Source organism: Alligator sinensis, unplaced genomic scaffold (genome assembly GCF_000455745.1).
Source record: "Alligator sinensis unplaced genomic scaffold, ASM45574v1 scaffold886_1, whole genome shotgun sequence".
Taxonomy (NCBI): Eukaryota; Metazoa; Chordata; order Crocodylia; family Alligatoridae; genus Alligator; species Alligator sinensis.
In genome coordinates this window covers 2,453,922-2,470,211 of record NW_005842040.1, presented here as the reverse complement: position 1 = coordinate 2,470,211, position 16,290 = coordinate 2,453,922, and the positions used below count along the sequence as shown (strand labels likewise).

At 48.1% G+C, this 16,290-nt stretch overlaps 1 protein-coding gene across 3 annotated transcripts in view; it reads right to left on the bottom strand.

Moving 5' to 3' along the window:
• Positions 1-16,290, bottom strand: part of PLXDC1 (plexin domain containing 1) — a 55,879-nt gene that overhangs the window by 12,752 nt on the left and 26,837 nt on the right. For all 3 annotated transcript variants that reach the window (XM_006022563.3, XM_025202936.1, XM_025202935.1), the window contains exons 3-10: positions 16,131-16,274; positions 15,242-15,311; positions 14,612-14,734; positions 13,386-13,504; positions 12,186-12,285; positions 9,416-9,511; positions 5,459-5,540; positions 761-821 (exon numbers count right to left, since the gene is read on the bottom strand). In XM_006022563.3, coding sequence (XP_006022625.1) covers positions 761-821; positions 5,459-5,540; positions 9,416-9,511; positions 12,186-12,285; positions 13,386-13,504; positions 14,612-14,734; positions 15,242-15,311; positions 16,131-16,274 — 795 coding nt within the window. The remainder of the gene's footprint in view (positions 1-760; positions 822-5,458; positions 5,541-9,415; positions 9,512-12,185; positions 12,286-13,385; positions 13,505-14,611; positions 14,735-15,241; positions 15,312-16,130; positions 16,275-16,290) is intronic.

Genomic DNA, 16,290 nt, shown 5'->3' with positions numbered 1-16,290 from the left:
GCAGGAAATATACAAAACAAAACAGACAAAAACCAGACATGTCATCAGAGCTGATTTTTCCAAAGCAAAGCAATTAGCTCAGTCAGTGTGGAGATAGTAACACTAACTAGGATTGAAATAACAAAGCCTAAACATTTTCTTGCTTAGGGGTGGATAATGATCATACTTCAAAGGCTCAGGAAGAAATCCTTCAGTGAGATAGCACTGTGCCATTAGGTACTTTTTTTACACCTTTCTTTAAAGCATCTAGCACTGGCTGATGCCGGAGACAGGACACCAGATTAGATGGACCATTGATTTCTGCCAGAGCCCAAGGGGGTGGCGGTACCAGATGAGATAGATTATCATCCATCTATTCCAGAATAAAATGGAGGTGAAATGCTGTACTCAGTGGATTACTGGTTCTGATGCCATGTATGGCAAGCAAGACTTATATTCTTCCCGACCACACAAAGCTCATGTTTTTGTTTCTGGAGAATTTGGGTGTGGCTGTATTCTGAAACTCTTTTCCTTAGTTCCATGGCATGAGATAATTCAACCATCCCTGTCTCTGAGGAGCCCAAAGCCACTTACCATTCTCCACATGGCCATACACATATTTAAAGCAACTGTCCTATCAAGAATTCTATTAGCAATCAAATTTCTCATCATAAGAGAGATAGGTATCTGAGAGTAGGATCCCCCTTTTTCAGAAAATGAGAGGGCCACAGATGTGCTAACACTGTTAAATTAAGGGAAAATACCCTTGTCTTGAACTCACCTCCTGGCCACAGCCATAAGACAACCACTCCTCACGATATCGATCAAACCCACTGGAACATCTGTGGACAAATAGATTGTTATTTGGGAGAGTACATTCACTAATAGGCACAGCTAGCAAAGCAGTCAGGGATCCAGCAGACATTCATTTGACTGCTCCATATGGGTGGTACTGCTTAATTCAGGTGGATGTTTCTCATCAGTGTGGGAATCCCAGAGGCTACCATGATGGGCACAGCAGACAGACACTTAGCCAAACAAATGCAGTAGAACATTGAATAATGGCACTAATTGTAACCAGCCTCTGTGCGGTAATGAAAACATGCAGTTGATCAGTAGGATGTAGCAGCTACCTCTGCTTGCTCCTGTAGCCATACAAGTATAGCAAATCCATTGCAAGTTTAACCCTGTTTCAATCAGAGTTTCATTTATAGTGATTGAGCTCAGTGGTGCTTAATCTTTTGGCATGTGGGCCAGAGTTGTGATGCAGACTAGTCCATAGGCCAGGTCAGGCCTCATGTGCCAGGATCAGGCCCCACAGTGCCTTTGCCTGGCTCCATATGAAGGGATTGGGCCCTGCGCTGCCTCCACCCAGCCCCCTGTGGCTGGAGAAGACCCACAGTGCTCTGTATGGCCCTGTGCACCTTGATCAGGCTTGTGTCACCCTTGCAGGTGGCACAATCGGGTCCCATGCTGCCTCGGCCCAGCTGTGCACACCAGGATTGGGCCTCATGCTGCCCTGTGGGCCCAGATCAGCCCCGTACTGCCCTGCATGCTGAATCTAACATGCAGGGCCATGCTATCCAGACCATGAGACTGCACCCAGGCCCAATAATTTAGCAGCAAGGAAATGGCAATTAACATTTCCACTGTTCCCTTGCCAATAAATTTTCAGACCCAGGGGAAGCCCCATGGGCCAGATTACATGGCCCTGTGGTCTGAATCTGTCCTACAGGTTGAGCACCCCTGATTTAGCTCATTTGCATCATTATAGGAGACAGTAGAGGTAACAGAACATAACAGCTGATGCAGTCTCCCCTTCCACTTTTGAAGTGGTTAAATTAACTCTACCTATAGCCAGAGATTACATCTTAAATACTTTGTTAACATATATGGGAATTTAGAAAGGTATTTTTTCCAAGCTCTCATAAATAGCAGGAAATTTCCCTGATCAAAAAGGAGCAAAAACTCAGAACATACAGAATGTTATGGGAAGGAAAACAGTATTGCAAAAACACCATGTGATTGATTGAACATGAAGATGATCGGAGTGCAGTTGTCAGCATTCTTCTGTATCAGAAGTGAATCTATGGCAGAAGACTGGAAGGATCTGATAGAAGGGAGTCTCCATAGACATGGAGGTTCCAGCACAGCTGTGTTGGAAGGACCCAAACTTTCCTCTTTATGAAGGAGAAAGGGGATGATTTTGACCCTCTGAGGGAAATAAAAAGGCAGGGAAATAGGAAAATAACATATACAGTGAGTTTGAATTTCCATCCTCTGGACTGTATGCCAGGGAAAGGCCATGAACTCCATCATGTGTTTTTTTTTCCAGCAACATCTGCACAGAAAAAGTGACACAAAACAAAATGAACAGCACCAAGAAAACACCAGCTACGGAAATCTCTGCAGAAAAGGAAGGAATAGAGTGGAACTCTGATCTGAAGATGATCTTAGGAGACAAGTGAGAAGTGAACCAAGGTTACAGCTAATAAAAGGGAACACCTCAAGAAGGAGGTGACCCAGGAGCTCTGAAAAGCTTGTACTGAAAAGTTGCTCGTGTGGTAAAAGGCAAGGTTGTAATCAATGCCATGTAAGAGGGTATTACAGAGGAAGAATAATCTCCTGGTTAATGCACTAAACTTTGATTCAGACTATTGGGATTCAGTCACTGGTTCTGCTACCAGCTTCACATAGGACTTCAGCAAGATGCATAGAGTAGAATTTTCACTGGAGGCCAGCTCCTTTTGGAAGCCAATGAGATGGCAGCTGATTTACTTAGGTACTTGGAGCCTACCAGTATGTCTACCCTGAATCCCCAGAGTTCTTGGAGAAGAATGCTCCCAAGCACATCCCACCCATCTGCTTCCACTTGTACACACCAAAGCCCCAGAAATACAGTGATGAAGCCACTCCAGGAGTACTGGGTACAGCTTATCCAAAATACACAGGAGACAAGTCACAAGAGTGGCCATGAGCAGCTTTACCACTGTGTTTCCAGGTGTGGTGTGTGCAAACAGAAGTGAGTGGATGTGGTGTACTCAGAAGATTTTCCCTGGGGGCACTGGGGACACCCCAAACCCTCCTTGACGTGTTTTTCCCATGGGTACAGTGGAGTGATTGATACTTCTTTTTTCCCCTCCCTTTTACTGTCTTTTCTATTTAGACTGTTTGCTCTTCAGGGCAGGATCTGTTTGTCTGCGACCCTGGAAATAATGGATCTTTGCCTCAAGATGCTACTGTAATAGAGATCATAACATAGATCAGTGGTTCTCAAACTTTCTTTCTGCGGACCACTTGAAAATTGCTGAGGGTCTCAGCGGACCACTTAAACGTTTTTTTGTTCTACAAATCAAAGCACACAACTCATATTTTAATATCAGTAGTCTTACAAGTACAGATATTCTCGATTGTTCTGCAATCTTTCTGCAGATCACCTGAATGGAGCTTGTGGAACAGTGGTGGTCTGTGGACCACAGTTTGAGAACCTCTGATATAGATCATATCATAAGTCACAGTCTAAACTTCGATTAGCTGGTGTTTGGGAGATCACACTTGCCTGTGAAATTAATTAGAAATGCATTGAAATAGAATTTCCATGAGCTCTAGGGTTCCAGACCCCATCCACCTCGGTTTGGGGTTTGGTTTTGCTGTCAAACCTACATTCTTTTTGCACACTTTTCTCTTAATGAGAATAGCAGCAGGTCTTATCATCTGAAGCTACCAACCAGGATACTGTCCTTTAGCAAGGAAGACCTGTGACTGTGGGACTTGGCCTAGTGGGAAGCAATGAATCGAGGAGTGATGCTTGCTTCCATGCTTGCTTCAGTGAAGCTAGGAACAGACATTGTTGCATTTGTCCTTGGACATATGCGTGCCTGTGTTTGTCCTGGAACAGAAACATCCTGGATTGGCATGTATACACATCACCATTCTAAGCAGGGTTTAGCAAGCTGCTGAATACACTGATGCTTTTCTGCCATTGATTCAATGATGCAATCCTGGGATAACTGTTCAGATGCACTTTGTGGTGTCCTGGGATAAACTGTTAGTTCTTCTTATCCTGTGACTATTCTTTTAATTTTCCCTGACAATGGACATAGACGTTTAGATGGCTGCCCTTTGCCTGAGGATAAAATGGTTTATGCTGGACAAATGTGACATCTGTTTGTAGCCTTAGTGTGTTAGGGCTTTTTGCTGACTGCTTTATGAAGACTGGTTTAGGCCTGGAGATATAACTGCTTCATTCCCCTGCTGCATTCAGGGGAAAAAAGGACATGAACCTGGACAACTGATAGAAAGCAGATGTAAAGAGGCAGAATCCAGCTTCCTTGGGAGCCATATCCCTTTCAGCATCTCTCTGCCAGGGAGACAGATACAACCCCATTCAATTTAGGGCACTGTTGGGAAAGGAAAGAGGCAATGGGTTCTGATGGTATGATGTCCTTGAAGCAATGGACATCTTGCGTATGGATGTCATCGTGCAGAATCCCTGGATCTGTGTTACTGGGTCCCCTCCCCTGCCACCAGCTTAAAATAAATCATGTCACACTGAAACCTCATTAGGCTGGGCATGCTCCTTGTTTCTGTGTATGAGCTGAATGCAGGAAGAAGGATCTGGCTTTCTTCAAGGTGGGATGGTTGGATGGAGCCCAAAAGGCTGGAATCCTCAGATGATGGAGGGTTATCTTCTCTGGAAAGTGGAGTTACCAGCACCATGTGTATAGCAGGGTTGAGCCTAGTTCCACATCAGGCACCTAAGACTCACTGGCCCTATTAAATTCAGCTGAGTCACAAGTGCTTAGCACATTCGGACTGTACTGAATTATGTTGTTCCCAACCACATTAGCAAGACAGTCATTTGCAATACTGCCACACATAACCCCCTACATCAAATGGGTCAGGATTTCCAGCACAGACACATCCTGAGATTAATAGATTTTTATGGCCAGAAAAGTACATTCTGATCATCTAGTCTGACCTCCTGTGTAACGCACTGAGACTCCCTCAGTGATTCCTTCATCAGACCATAACTTTTGGTTGAGCTAGAACATTCCCTTAAAGAGACATCCAACTTTGATTTAAAGACTTAAGGTGATGATAAGTCCTCCCTTGTTAGGTTGTTCCAATGGTTAATCACACTTGCTGTCAAAAATTGGCACCTTATTTTTGGTCTATCTTCAGCATGCAATGACTATATCTCATTCTGCCTTTGCTAGATTTAAAAACCCTCTGCTATCAGAAATCTCTTCCCCAGATAGGCACACTGTGATCAAGTCACCTTTTCACCGTAAGACATGAACATTTTCCTAACGTGAGTCAGGTACAAATTCTAGAAAGGTTTTTCTGTTACAGGTGAATGTAACAACACTATTATACATATCAGTGGAGATTAGACCTGAGGTTGCAACTTGCTCCTCCAGCTACAGAAGGGTGAGTGCAAGGAGGACCAAAGAGGAGGAAACCCAATCTGAGCTACCTCTGCAGGACATGACACCAGCTGCAGTTGAAAGTCATCTCTGAGGTCACACACATTTCACAGCTCTGGTGCTGGAGACAGGCTGTAAGAGAAAGAAGAGAAATGTACCAGTAATGCACTAGCATTTGGACAAAATTGGACATGAAGGAGAGTGCATTCAACATGGGGGTTAAAGGAGACCATTGTCCGATGAACCCCTCATCCAGCCTCTATGGGCAGTGAATTTGGAAGTCACATTATCACCTTCCTAACAGGAACAGGCTGATGATATTTCAGTAGGGGAGTTTCCATCAAAATCAACTTGGAATAATTCCAAACCCAGGCCCTTGCTGCTTCCTGTTTTAACCCAGAGAATTTCTCAGAAGGAAGAATGGAAGTGGGGCAGACATTTGGTTGCTATAAAAAGGTTTGTACTTAGGTCCTGAAAAAATATCTACAACAGACTAGCCTTGTGCTGTGCTTGAAGTAAGCCCTTGTAGAGGGGAGTCGTTTATTTGTGCTATTTGAGTGGGATCCATTCTCTACCAGAATGTAGGAAGGCATCCCAGTCATCGCTGCAATTTAGCGGCAAATTTTTAATAAAGCTCCCGCAAGAATCACAGCCAGCATATCATGGCAGATTAGAGACTTAACACTGGTCTGGAAAGACAAAGGCCCTGGCACACTTTTGGCACTGTGCATATATCTGCTTCTGGGCCTCACACACTCCTACCAATGCTGTCAGACTGGAGTGGCAGCCACCCTTGCTTTTCTCAATTCTCTTTGGAGCTTGATATAATTCAGTGCTGACTGGAAGCCCCTATGGCTTCTCCAGCCTGGGGCTCCCGACACTCATAACCTTTCCAATGTCCATCACTACCAACTTTCAGTCTTGGCATTAACACCCCTGGGCACCTTGTGCTCACAGCCTATCCAATGCCCTTCCATCCCAACCCACACTGCCTTCCCTGCTGTTCTAACCACAGTGTTCCCACATTTATCAGATTCCCCTCAGTCCTCACCTCCATACCCATTCCCTGCTGCTGGTGGTCCAGCTCTGGTCTCCAGCTTAGCAGATGCTGTCACTTCCATTGGAACGTACAATTATTATGGAGCAGTGGCCTCCCAGAAATGGGCAAAGCCCTGAAATGCCTATTCCACTTGTGACCTAAATAAGACTTGAGCTCAAACCCCCAGCAGGGAGAATCTAGTATTTTCCCAACAGCTCTTCAGTTCCTGTAAAGATGTGTTCTCAACTGCCCCAGCTGCCAGGGGAAAAGGAAGTAAAAAAGAAAAAAAGTATCTCAGAAACCTTATTTATGATCTGCTTTGCAGTGACCCTGCATGTTATTAAGAGTGTCATAAAATAAACAGGGGAGACCATTTAATGCATAACCTTGGTATACTCAGGACAGATTTACTCTTTGGCTTGTATTTATGTACTGCATCATAGCTTTTCCTTATGTGTATGTGTCCTTGGTATCTTGTACACCAAATGTATCTATTTAAAAGGTTCCTTTGTGAATATCATCAGAGTCCTCAGGGGAGGGGTTATGGAATCAAGAAGTACTTTCCACATAGTTTTGAAAGGGTGTTGTCAACCAGCCTAGAATAAATCAGTAGGGCTGTGCGAAGCTTTGGGTGGTGATTCGATTCGGAGGAGATTTGGCTCGATTCGGTGGCCAAATCTTTGAATCTGAATTGAATCGGGACCAATTTAAAGGTCCAAATTGATTCAAAGCTCTCTGCACCTTTGGCAGTGTGGGGCAGCAGGGATCACCCCCCACCGAGCAGCACCTGCTGAGCCGGGGCTTTTTTTTCTCCAAGTTCTGGGAGCTGGGGCAGGCCAGGCGGCCATTGGTGGGCTGGGAGAGGGGCTGGGAGAGGGGCGGGGGGATGGGCTATAAATCAGTGTTCAGAAGAGGTTAGCTGCATGGAAGAGTGTGTGTGTGTGCGCGCATGTATGTGTGCATGCTTGGTCTCAGCTCTTATGAACATCTGTCCCAGTCATACCAGTAACACAGATGGGCACAACAGGGTTAAAACTGAGTTAGGATTAAAACAGCAGATGGATTCCTGGAAATCAAGACTGAGGTGCATCAACTAAGCTGGTAAGGATGGGGTCACCGGGGTTTGGAATACTAGGAGGTGCTGCAGGTCAGGATGATGGGAATCACAGAATCATAGAAAATTCAGGTTGGAAGGGACCTCAGGCGGTCATCTAGTCCAACCCCCTGCTCAAACCAGGACCATCTCCAACTAGAACCCCAACTAGATCATTGCAGCCAAGGCTTTGTCAAGCCAGGCCTTAAAAATCTCATAAGTCATGTCCCCCAGCCCCACCCCTCCACTCCCATTTTTGTTGCCCTCTGCTGGACTCTCTCCAATTTGTCCACATCCTTTCTGTAGTGGGGGGCCCACTAGAATTGGAAGAACAGTAGTGGCAGGAGATCTAGAATGAAGAGTGCTGCCAGAGTAGAGTGATACTGGCTGTGGATTAGGGTAAATCAGTATTAGATATGAAAGCATATGGGAAGCTAGCATTGTGCCTGCTCTTCTCACTCACTCCAGGACAACAAAACAAATCAGGATGCTTCTCTTCATCCCAGATCCCCAGTTCTGCTACGAAACAGCCATACTTCTTAGGTGTGGTGGTAGGCATTTGGGAATTGCTGTGGGGAGGGATTGAATCTGGGCTGGTTCACCAAATGTTGGCCATGTCTGACAGCAGTCATGGCACGGATCCAATCAGGAACCTTTAGGCTAGGGACAGACATTCAAGAAGCCTGAGCCTGAATTGATTCAATCTTTGCAGTTAGTCTACCCTGACTTGGCTGAACTGGTTTGAAACTGGACAGACATGCTCTCTGGACTGAGCAAATTCAGGCACAGGCTGGAAGTGGCTCAAGCCAGAAGCCAGCGGGTGCTAGAGCAGCCCTCCCTTCCCTTCTGCAGGGAGCTGAGCTGAAGGGGGCATGGCTGGGCCCAGGCAGGACTCTCTCATTAGGGAGATCTGCCTGCAGGGTCACAGGCTTTTCCCCGCTGGCTGCTCAAGGGGTGGGAGTGTTGCCAGCTCCCAGCCCCCCGTTAGCACTGAGACAAGGGGGATGTACAGTGTGCGCATCTGTTGATGATATGGAGCTTTTCAATCTCCCTCCCTGCTTTGCCATACTGTCTGCAGCAAACTGACAGGCAAGTAAGGGAGGGGAGGGGCAGTGATAACAGTCTTTATCACCCGATTAGCAAAACAATAGGCTCTCTTCACATTACTTCAAACTTCTTAAACAGCTTACCAGCTGACCTGTTGATTAGCTCCAAAAGCCCTAAGCAGTCACTGTTCTGTCTGCCTGTCCCAGTGAAATTAGAGAGAGAGACATGCACAGACACCTCTCAGCATTAGATAGCATACCACATGCTGGCTATGGTCTGTGCTGTGGCAGAGAGGAGGAAGGGATCTCTGCTTAAGCAGTGAGTGGTGAGGTGTGGGGAGAGGGGGGCACAGGGAAGCCAGCAGACTGTTCTGTGCCTGCAAGTCTGTGCCGAGCTCCAGTCAGGGAGCAAAGGGGTGGAGCCAGCTCTGCTGTGGAGCTGAGAGCCCCACCCAACCCACAGAGCATGCCAGGATGCAGGGAACTCTGATTTAACTTAAACCAGCAAGGGGTCTGCGACAGACATTGCATACAAACCGGTTTCAGCCAAATCAGTTAAGTCTGATACTACATTCAACCAGGTTTATCTCAAACCAGTTTCAGCCATTTTCAAACTGGTTTATGTGCACTGAACATCTGTTCTGTTACAGGTTTAAACCAGTTTCTGATCACTTAAACCAGTTTATGTGTAATGTCTGTCCCTAGCCTATATCTCAAAACACAGGCCTCTAACAGTAACCCTCTTGCTCCAAGGAGCACTGTTGTAGCTGCTGGGCAAAAGCACTAGAGGGAGACATGCTCTTAGACACTAAGCAGAGAGGTGACTCACTGGGCAGTGGGGAGAACTCCACAGCTGACATGCTGGTGATCTTGCCAGTGTCCAGTTCCACGCGGTGGTATTCGTAGATTGTCCTGCGGCGAGACTCTGAAACAGTGACAGGCCCCATTAGAGAAGGGCATGGGCCTGCTGTGTACCCCCTGCCTGCTCTCTGCTCTACAACCTGTCAGGGTTTGACTAGGGTTGTGGAAAAGCTTGAAGAACCAGCACTTGGCTTCTTCTGGGCATTGGTCTGCCTGCCACTAACTGCAGGACTGGAGTCTTGGGAGAGGAGTGGTCCCTGAATGTGGTAGCTAGGGGTATGTTTGTATGGGGAGGAGCAGAAATGCTAGCATTACTAAATGAGCATTGGGTTCAACACTGCAGGATGTAACAATGCACAGATGCTTGTAAGGTGCTAAGAGAGGGGAGGGCTGGGGGGGGTGGGAAACAGAAGGGATGTTGAGGGGGTAGAATCTTCTCCTCTATGTTTTCCTTTGGAGGAGCTTGGGAGCAATCTCAGCCCCTTCCCCAATCACATGCTCTTTAAATGGACATGATCCAGTTCTGTGTCGTTCTAAACAAACATGAGCTGTGCAGCACATTGCTTGTTGGTGACTCATGGCTGGAGCCTCTCAGCCTCCCCAACTCATGGAGCTCACACTTGAGGGAGGCACCCAATCCAGTCTCCCAGCTATCTGTCCATCCCTGTTTCCCCAAATCAGCCTCTTCCCCTTCCCTGTCTTTGCCTCTTCCCCCCTCCTTACTCAGTCAGGTGACCAAGGGGTGAGGAGGGGGTCTATGATTCAGGACTCCTGAGTTCTTTCCCTGGCTCTGCCACTGATTTCCTATGTGACCTTGGTCAAATCTCTTCACATTTATGGGCTTGTGTCTCTGTGGAGTTAATATGAACTTACCTCCAAGGGATGTGGGTGTGTGCATATGTAAGACTCATTATCTGTTCAATGCTTGGGGCCCTGGGGGCCCTGGGATGGGCAGGACAAAGTGCTGCATTTCTTCCCTGCTCCCCCTTTCTCTGATTCTGTTGCAAGTTCTCCGGGTCTCCCATTTTCCCCTCTATGTCCCTGGCCCTGAGGCCTCTGACAGGTATAGGCATGGCTGATATACAGGTGGGGCAAGCAGTGCAAACCTGGCCAATGGCAGGCAGGGCTAGGAAGCGTGATCCAGGACAGCTGAAGTTTTATACAAACTGTTGTAAACGGGAATAAATGAGGGCCAGATGGCAGGTCCATAAATAACAAGCAGCTGTGACTGCATCGGGTGCTGCACAGTCACACTGGGGATGAAAGGGAGTGTGGTTGGGATTTTCATTATGGCAAGGAAGGAGACAGGCTGCAACAGCCTCTTCCACAAGCACTCCATGTCCATGGAGCTCATACACCACATGTGACAAGCAGATGAGACATATGACATGACATGCTTGCAACATAGCCATGTGGCATTGGCATCACATACTGCCAACTCATGTTCACCTGATGGCACCCAAAGTCAACATATGCCCAGCACATGTGATGCAGCATACCAATATGTGTGATACATGCCTGTAGCACACAGCTGACATGTAATGTGGTGCACAACATGCATGAGGCACAAGAGAAATGGGGCAGAGAGCACATATGCACCCATCACACAGATGCAGCCCAGCTGAAATGCACATGACAACACAGAGGTAGTACCTGCAGGCAGCTAATGCCCCACCTGTGATGCCTGACATGCATACAGCACATATGCAGAGCACACATGCAACACCATTATATATAACTCATAGATACAGCTCACAGCAACAAACACAGGCAACAAACACCGACAACCTCCCAGCTATACAGGCAGGCAGTGTACACGTTCCAATACACATGCAAGATGGATTCATAGTCTTAGCTTTAGCTTTTCAAAGCAGCTTTAGGAGGGAGCTCGCTATAGATGTTGGAGATTGCATTCTGATCTCCAAACCCACCCTTGCTCTGCTCTCCGCTGGATCCACAGAATGTTCCTAACATTAATTAGTGCAGGAATGTCCAAGGAGCCAAAGGGACTTAGGCACCTGACATCCCAGTTTAGAGTTCCTGCAATCTCTTCCATCCACATCCTATCCTGTTTTCTTCAGTGCTCTCTGCACCCCACCCCCTCCTTATCCTTCCCTGTCCTTATCAGTTGGACATCAGGGAAGCAAGGCCTTGGCTGCCACAGATGACTTTGAAATACACTAGGCAGGAAATGCAAAACATTTTGTCTGCTGAGTGTCTCCAAAGAAGACATTGTGTGCTGGGCCAGCATTATCCTGGCCCATGGGGTGTTCAGAGAACAAGGCTTCCACTGCCAATTCAACCTCTGAAAGGGGCATTCCAGCATAGCCAGAGGAAAGAGACCAAGGCAAATAGACAGAGCTACCTATTGATGGTACTTATCTGGCCCATGTTACCAGGACATAAGGTGATATACTGTGTGTCAGGAATACCACCCCCCCATGAGGTCAGGCAGTGCCATTGTCCCCATTTCACATACAGGGGACTGAGCCACAAAAAGAGCAAATGATTTATCGAGGTCACACAAAAAGCGGTGCAAAGCTGTCCTGTTTTCCTGGCTTAAGAAAGAGGGAAGTCCTCTCTTCCCAGCAGTGCTGTCACTGTAGGCTCATTCCCAGTGAGCATAGAGCCCATGGGAACCCTGATGGGAAAGGCATCCCATTCTCCTTGCTACCAAATTGTTCATCTTCCTTCCTCCCCTAGAGTCAGCCAAAGCAGCCCACATGGTGGGGACTCACCAGGTACATCAGGGGAGGGGTTCAGGATCATGAAGGCATCAGAGAGCCCAGCTTTGACAGGGTGCTGTGTGGCGCTGATTGCCAGGACAGACACGGGGATCTGGAATGGGGAGAGACGACAGCCCATGAAACCTCATGGTCTGTGTGTCCAAGGGCCGTGTACAGTGGGCACCAGCAGAGTCAAACAGCTTGGAATGACCTAGCTGATATTCTCTGGGGGCCTCTCCCCTCCTGTTCTTCCCATAGCTCAGGAGTAGATTAAGGACCACTGTCTTGTACCAGCCTGGGCCCTGTGTATCCTGCTGTTCTCCATCCCTGCCTGGAGTTGATCCAAGCCCATCAGCCACAATGGGAGCTGGCTGTAGAGATGCTACAAGACGTTTGTGTGGAGCGTGTATGCTGTCCAACACCATCTTGGCCAACACCAGGGACTAAGCCAGGTCCTAGTAGAGATAAGGATAGGGTCTCTACAGCTTGAGTTAAGATCTAAGGCTCCCCAGCTGGGCTGTACCCAACCCATATCCACTGGGGGTCAGACCTAGGTGGGACATGTCCCAGATCCTCACCAGTGGGTGATTTGTACAGACCCACTCTTTCTTGGAGAGCTTGCCATGCTGAGGAGGGAGGAAGAGCCTTCTGCATGCTTTGCCAATGTGTCTTTTGCCCCAGCCCCAATGACTTCAGCTCCACCCCTACTTCACCCTGTCCCACCAGGCCCCAACACCCTATTCCATGCATGCAGTCTCTCCTGAGTATTGGAAAGAAAAGAGCCCAGTGTGACGTGAGGATGTAGTGACAGTTCTCATTATGGGGCCAGCTAAGGGGTTTGAACCCTCCTAGCCCCACAGGGATGGAGAGTCATCAGGAAAGATAACAGGGACTCCAGGGTCACTCATCTGGCATTCTGACTGTAGCTGTTCTGGGAGATTTTTTTTCTCCCAACATGATATAATCTCATTAATTGAATTTATTTTCTTAAACTATCCTATTACAATCTCCCAGATTGCTTTCAATAGTCACCAGGAGACCGATGGTGATTCCGGTAGACTCCCAGCCAATCCGGAAGGGTTGGTAACCCTATCTGGCATACATGATGGGTCTGTCCTGTTTATCAGTCCCTGTTTCTTGTCCTGTCCTATCTGCCTTGGAGTGCTGCATCATCCCACAAAGATCACACCCCCAGGAGAGAGGTCCACTCACCTCCTTGTAACTGAAGACAATTTTCCCATCGCTGTGCAGAGCAGCCTGGAAGGTGAAACTGCCAATGTCTTCCTTTCCCTGAAGATATACCTTATCCCACTGAACGACAAACACCGTCCCTGCAGGAGAAAGGAGACACCACCAGGGCTAGCGGTGGGGTCATGTCAGGTGGGGTCACATCAGTTTAATTTCCCAGGCACCACCTGTAATGGCCTTTCCCAGATACCCGCGGGCCCAATGCACTAGCCACGACAACCATTTCACAACTGCATACACTTTACCCACATAGCAACAACCGCCACATGCACACCTCCTAGTCACCATCTGCAAAATGCCACACCCCACTGTCACACTGCTCACACACTGGATCTGATTGCCTCAGAGCCATCCATCCACTGGCTCCAGCAACAGACCCCAGACCTTGGTTGCTTTCCCCCACATGGATAGACTTGCAGTGCTCTATGTGCTTAGAGGCCCAAGCACAATTCACTTAGCTGTGACCAAGACTAGCTGGAAGTCCCTTGATTATTTTGAGATGAGGCAGATCCTGGTTTCAATGTTCTCTGTTTACTTTCACTTCCCCCCTCAGCAGCCCCCACAACTGAAGTGACTCCTTCCTCTTGCCTACCCACACAAGGTAGGCAAGGTTTTTTGGATAGATATGATATCTTTTATTAGACCAACTGAGTAGTTGGAAAAATGTTCTTTGCAGACTTTTGGGTACAAGCACCCTTCTTGCAAAGAACATTTTTCCAAGTACTCAGTTGGTCTAATAAAAGATATCACATCTACCCAAAGAACCTTGCCTACCTGCATATGTCCTTAGACTAACATGGCTACAACCAAAAACCTGTCACACAAGGCACTCCAGATCCTCCTCCTCCTCAGCCCACACACAGCAGCAGACCAAAGGAGGGTCTCTGAATAAACATCTCCAATTTTGGTGCTCATCAAGGCTTCCCCAGGTTCACCCAGCAGCATCAGAAATGCCAGCTCAGTTGTTAAACCTCCAGTGATGAACCCACAGGGACACACACCACACATGCACAGGGGCATACATATCACATGTTCACATAGACACGTGTCCCACACAGAGATGCATGTGTAAGGGACAGCACATTGTACACAGACACAAATATACATCTCAGGAGTGTAGCCAGGGCCTGTGTTTGCACGTAGCAGCAAGGCAGCTTGTTGGGCCATGGCAGGGCTAGGGGGCAGCTCACCATTGTCAAAGTACATGACGGTAGAGTTACGGGAGTAGCTCGGGTTAAAGTTGGCCATCAGGGGCGCAACGTACTGTGTGGCTGTGAGCATCCGATGGATAACATCCCCCATGAAGATGAAACCTGAGATGGGAGCAAGGGAAAGCAATTTATGCCCCCCTCCTATCACTCTCACCCCACTGTCCCCAAGACACCATCCTCTTGCAGATCCCCCTCATGCCTGTGTCTTCAACAGGTTGTCCACTCCCATCCCAACTAGAACTGGGCCTGAGCTGAACCCCTGGAGTGTTAGGCAGTTTGGACCCTGGGTTCTGGTTTTGGCTCCTGCATCATGCTACCATTCAGCACTGATTACAGATGACGGGCTAGTCCTCGCAGTGCTCTCTCGGGCAGATGCTTGCCCCTTTAGAGTTGGGGAAACAGAGGCACTGGATGGACTGGATTCCTGGACCAGATGGAATAGATTCCCTGTTATCACCTCCTGGAAGAGCTAGATTAAGATGTAGAGGGGGAAGATAGACACCTGGCCTGCTAGGCTACACTGCCCCTCCAATCACCACTGCCAGCTTCCCCAGGGACAGTGGGCAACCCCCATCCAAATTCCTCCTACAAGGCTCAGGTCTCACTCACCTCCTGTTGCTATGGTGATCTGCCGCAGGAGATGGCCATAGAAGGGGAAGTCAAACGACAGGATGACTCTCTGCAGAAGACAGGTAGGGACAAGAGAGATGCCATGTTAGGAAGCATCACATTGACTATGCTTCTGTGTGAGGCCCTGACCAGGTTGACAGGTAGAAGGCAGATGGGATAGGGAACAGTAGTGCTGCCCAGATGGATAAAAGCAGAGGGGGAACACAGGGGTACTTGAAGGCAGTGCCTTCTCCTTCCTGGAGAGGCAGCAACCTGCTGGCAATATCTGTGACCACCTGGAATGTCTTGACCTATTGGAGTAGCTCCAGGCTCAGCCCTTCCTTAGAGTCCAGCTAGAATAGGCTTCCTGGGGTACAGTGCCCAAACACATAAAGCCTCCTGCTCAGACTCTAGAGGCATGAGTTCAAGCCCTGCTCTGAACAAGTGTTGGAGCCTCAGCTGTACATGGGTGTATTGTTGTTTGGGCTGGGGAGTCCAAGGCAGCTGGCTGGGATGCTAGCTACATCATTTCCCAGGGTGTCGTAACTCCTCTTGCCTGTTGGACATGCCTTAGGCTTTAGGAATGGGCCTGAGCTGTGCTGGTCTCTCTACTGATGCCTCATGCCTATGAGAAGTGAACCTGAATGTGGAGCATATATCTGTGGAAACCAAAGCTCATTTCTAGCCTGAGTCTCTTCCTCTGTGGTGGCCTTGGAATCACAGGGAGAGAGCATCGCTACTCTGACCAAGGTGCTAGTGCCCTGGGTTTGGAAATCCTTTCAAGGAAAGAAGTTGCTGGGGAAATATGCACAGGTCACTGCTATGGCACAACAGCTGATGCCCCAGGAAGGGATGGCATAGCTTTGTGGAGGGGGTGGGGAATGCTCACCGAGGCCTGCCTGTGTGTGTTGGAGAGGATGCCATGGATTTTCACTTGGCTTCGGTTGGCTTCTGCCATGTTCACCCAGAATTCCTTGATACGTGCCTCGCCCGGCCCATGACTTCGTGACACATAGTAGCTGTGATTATCTTCCTGCAGCCACAGAGGA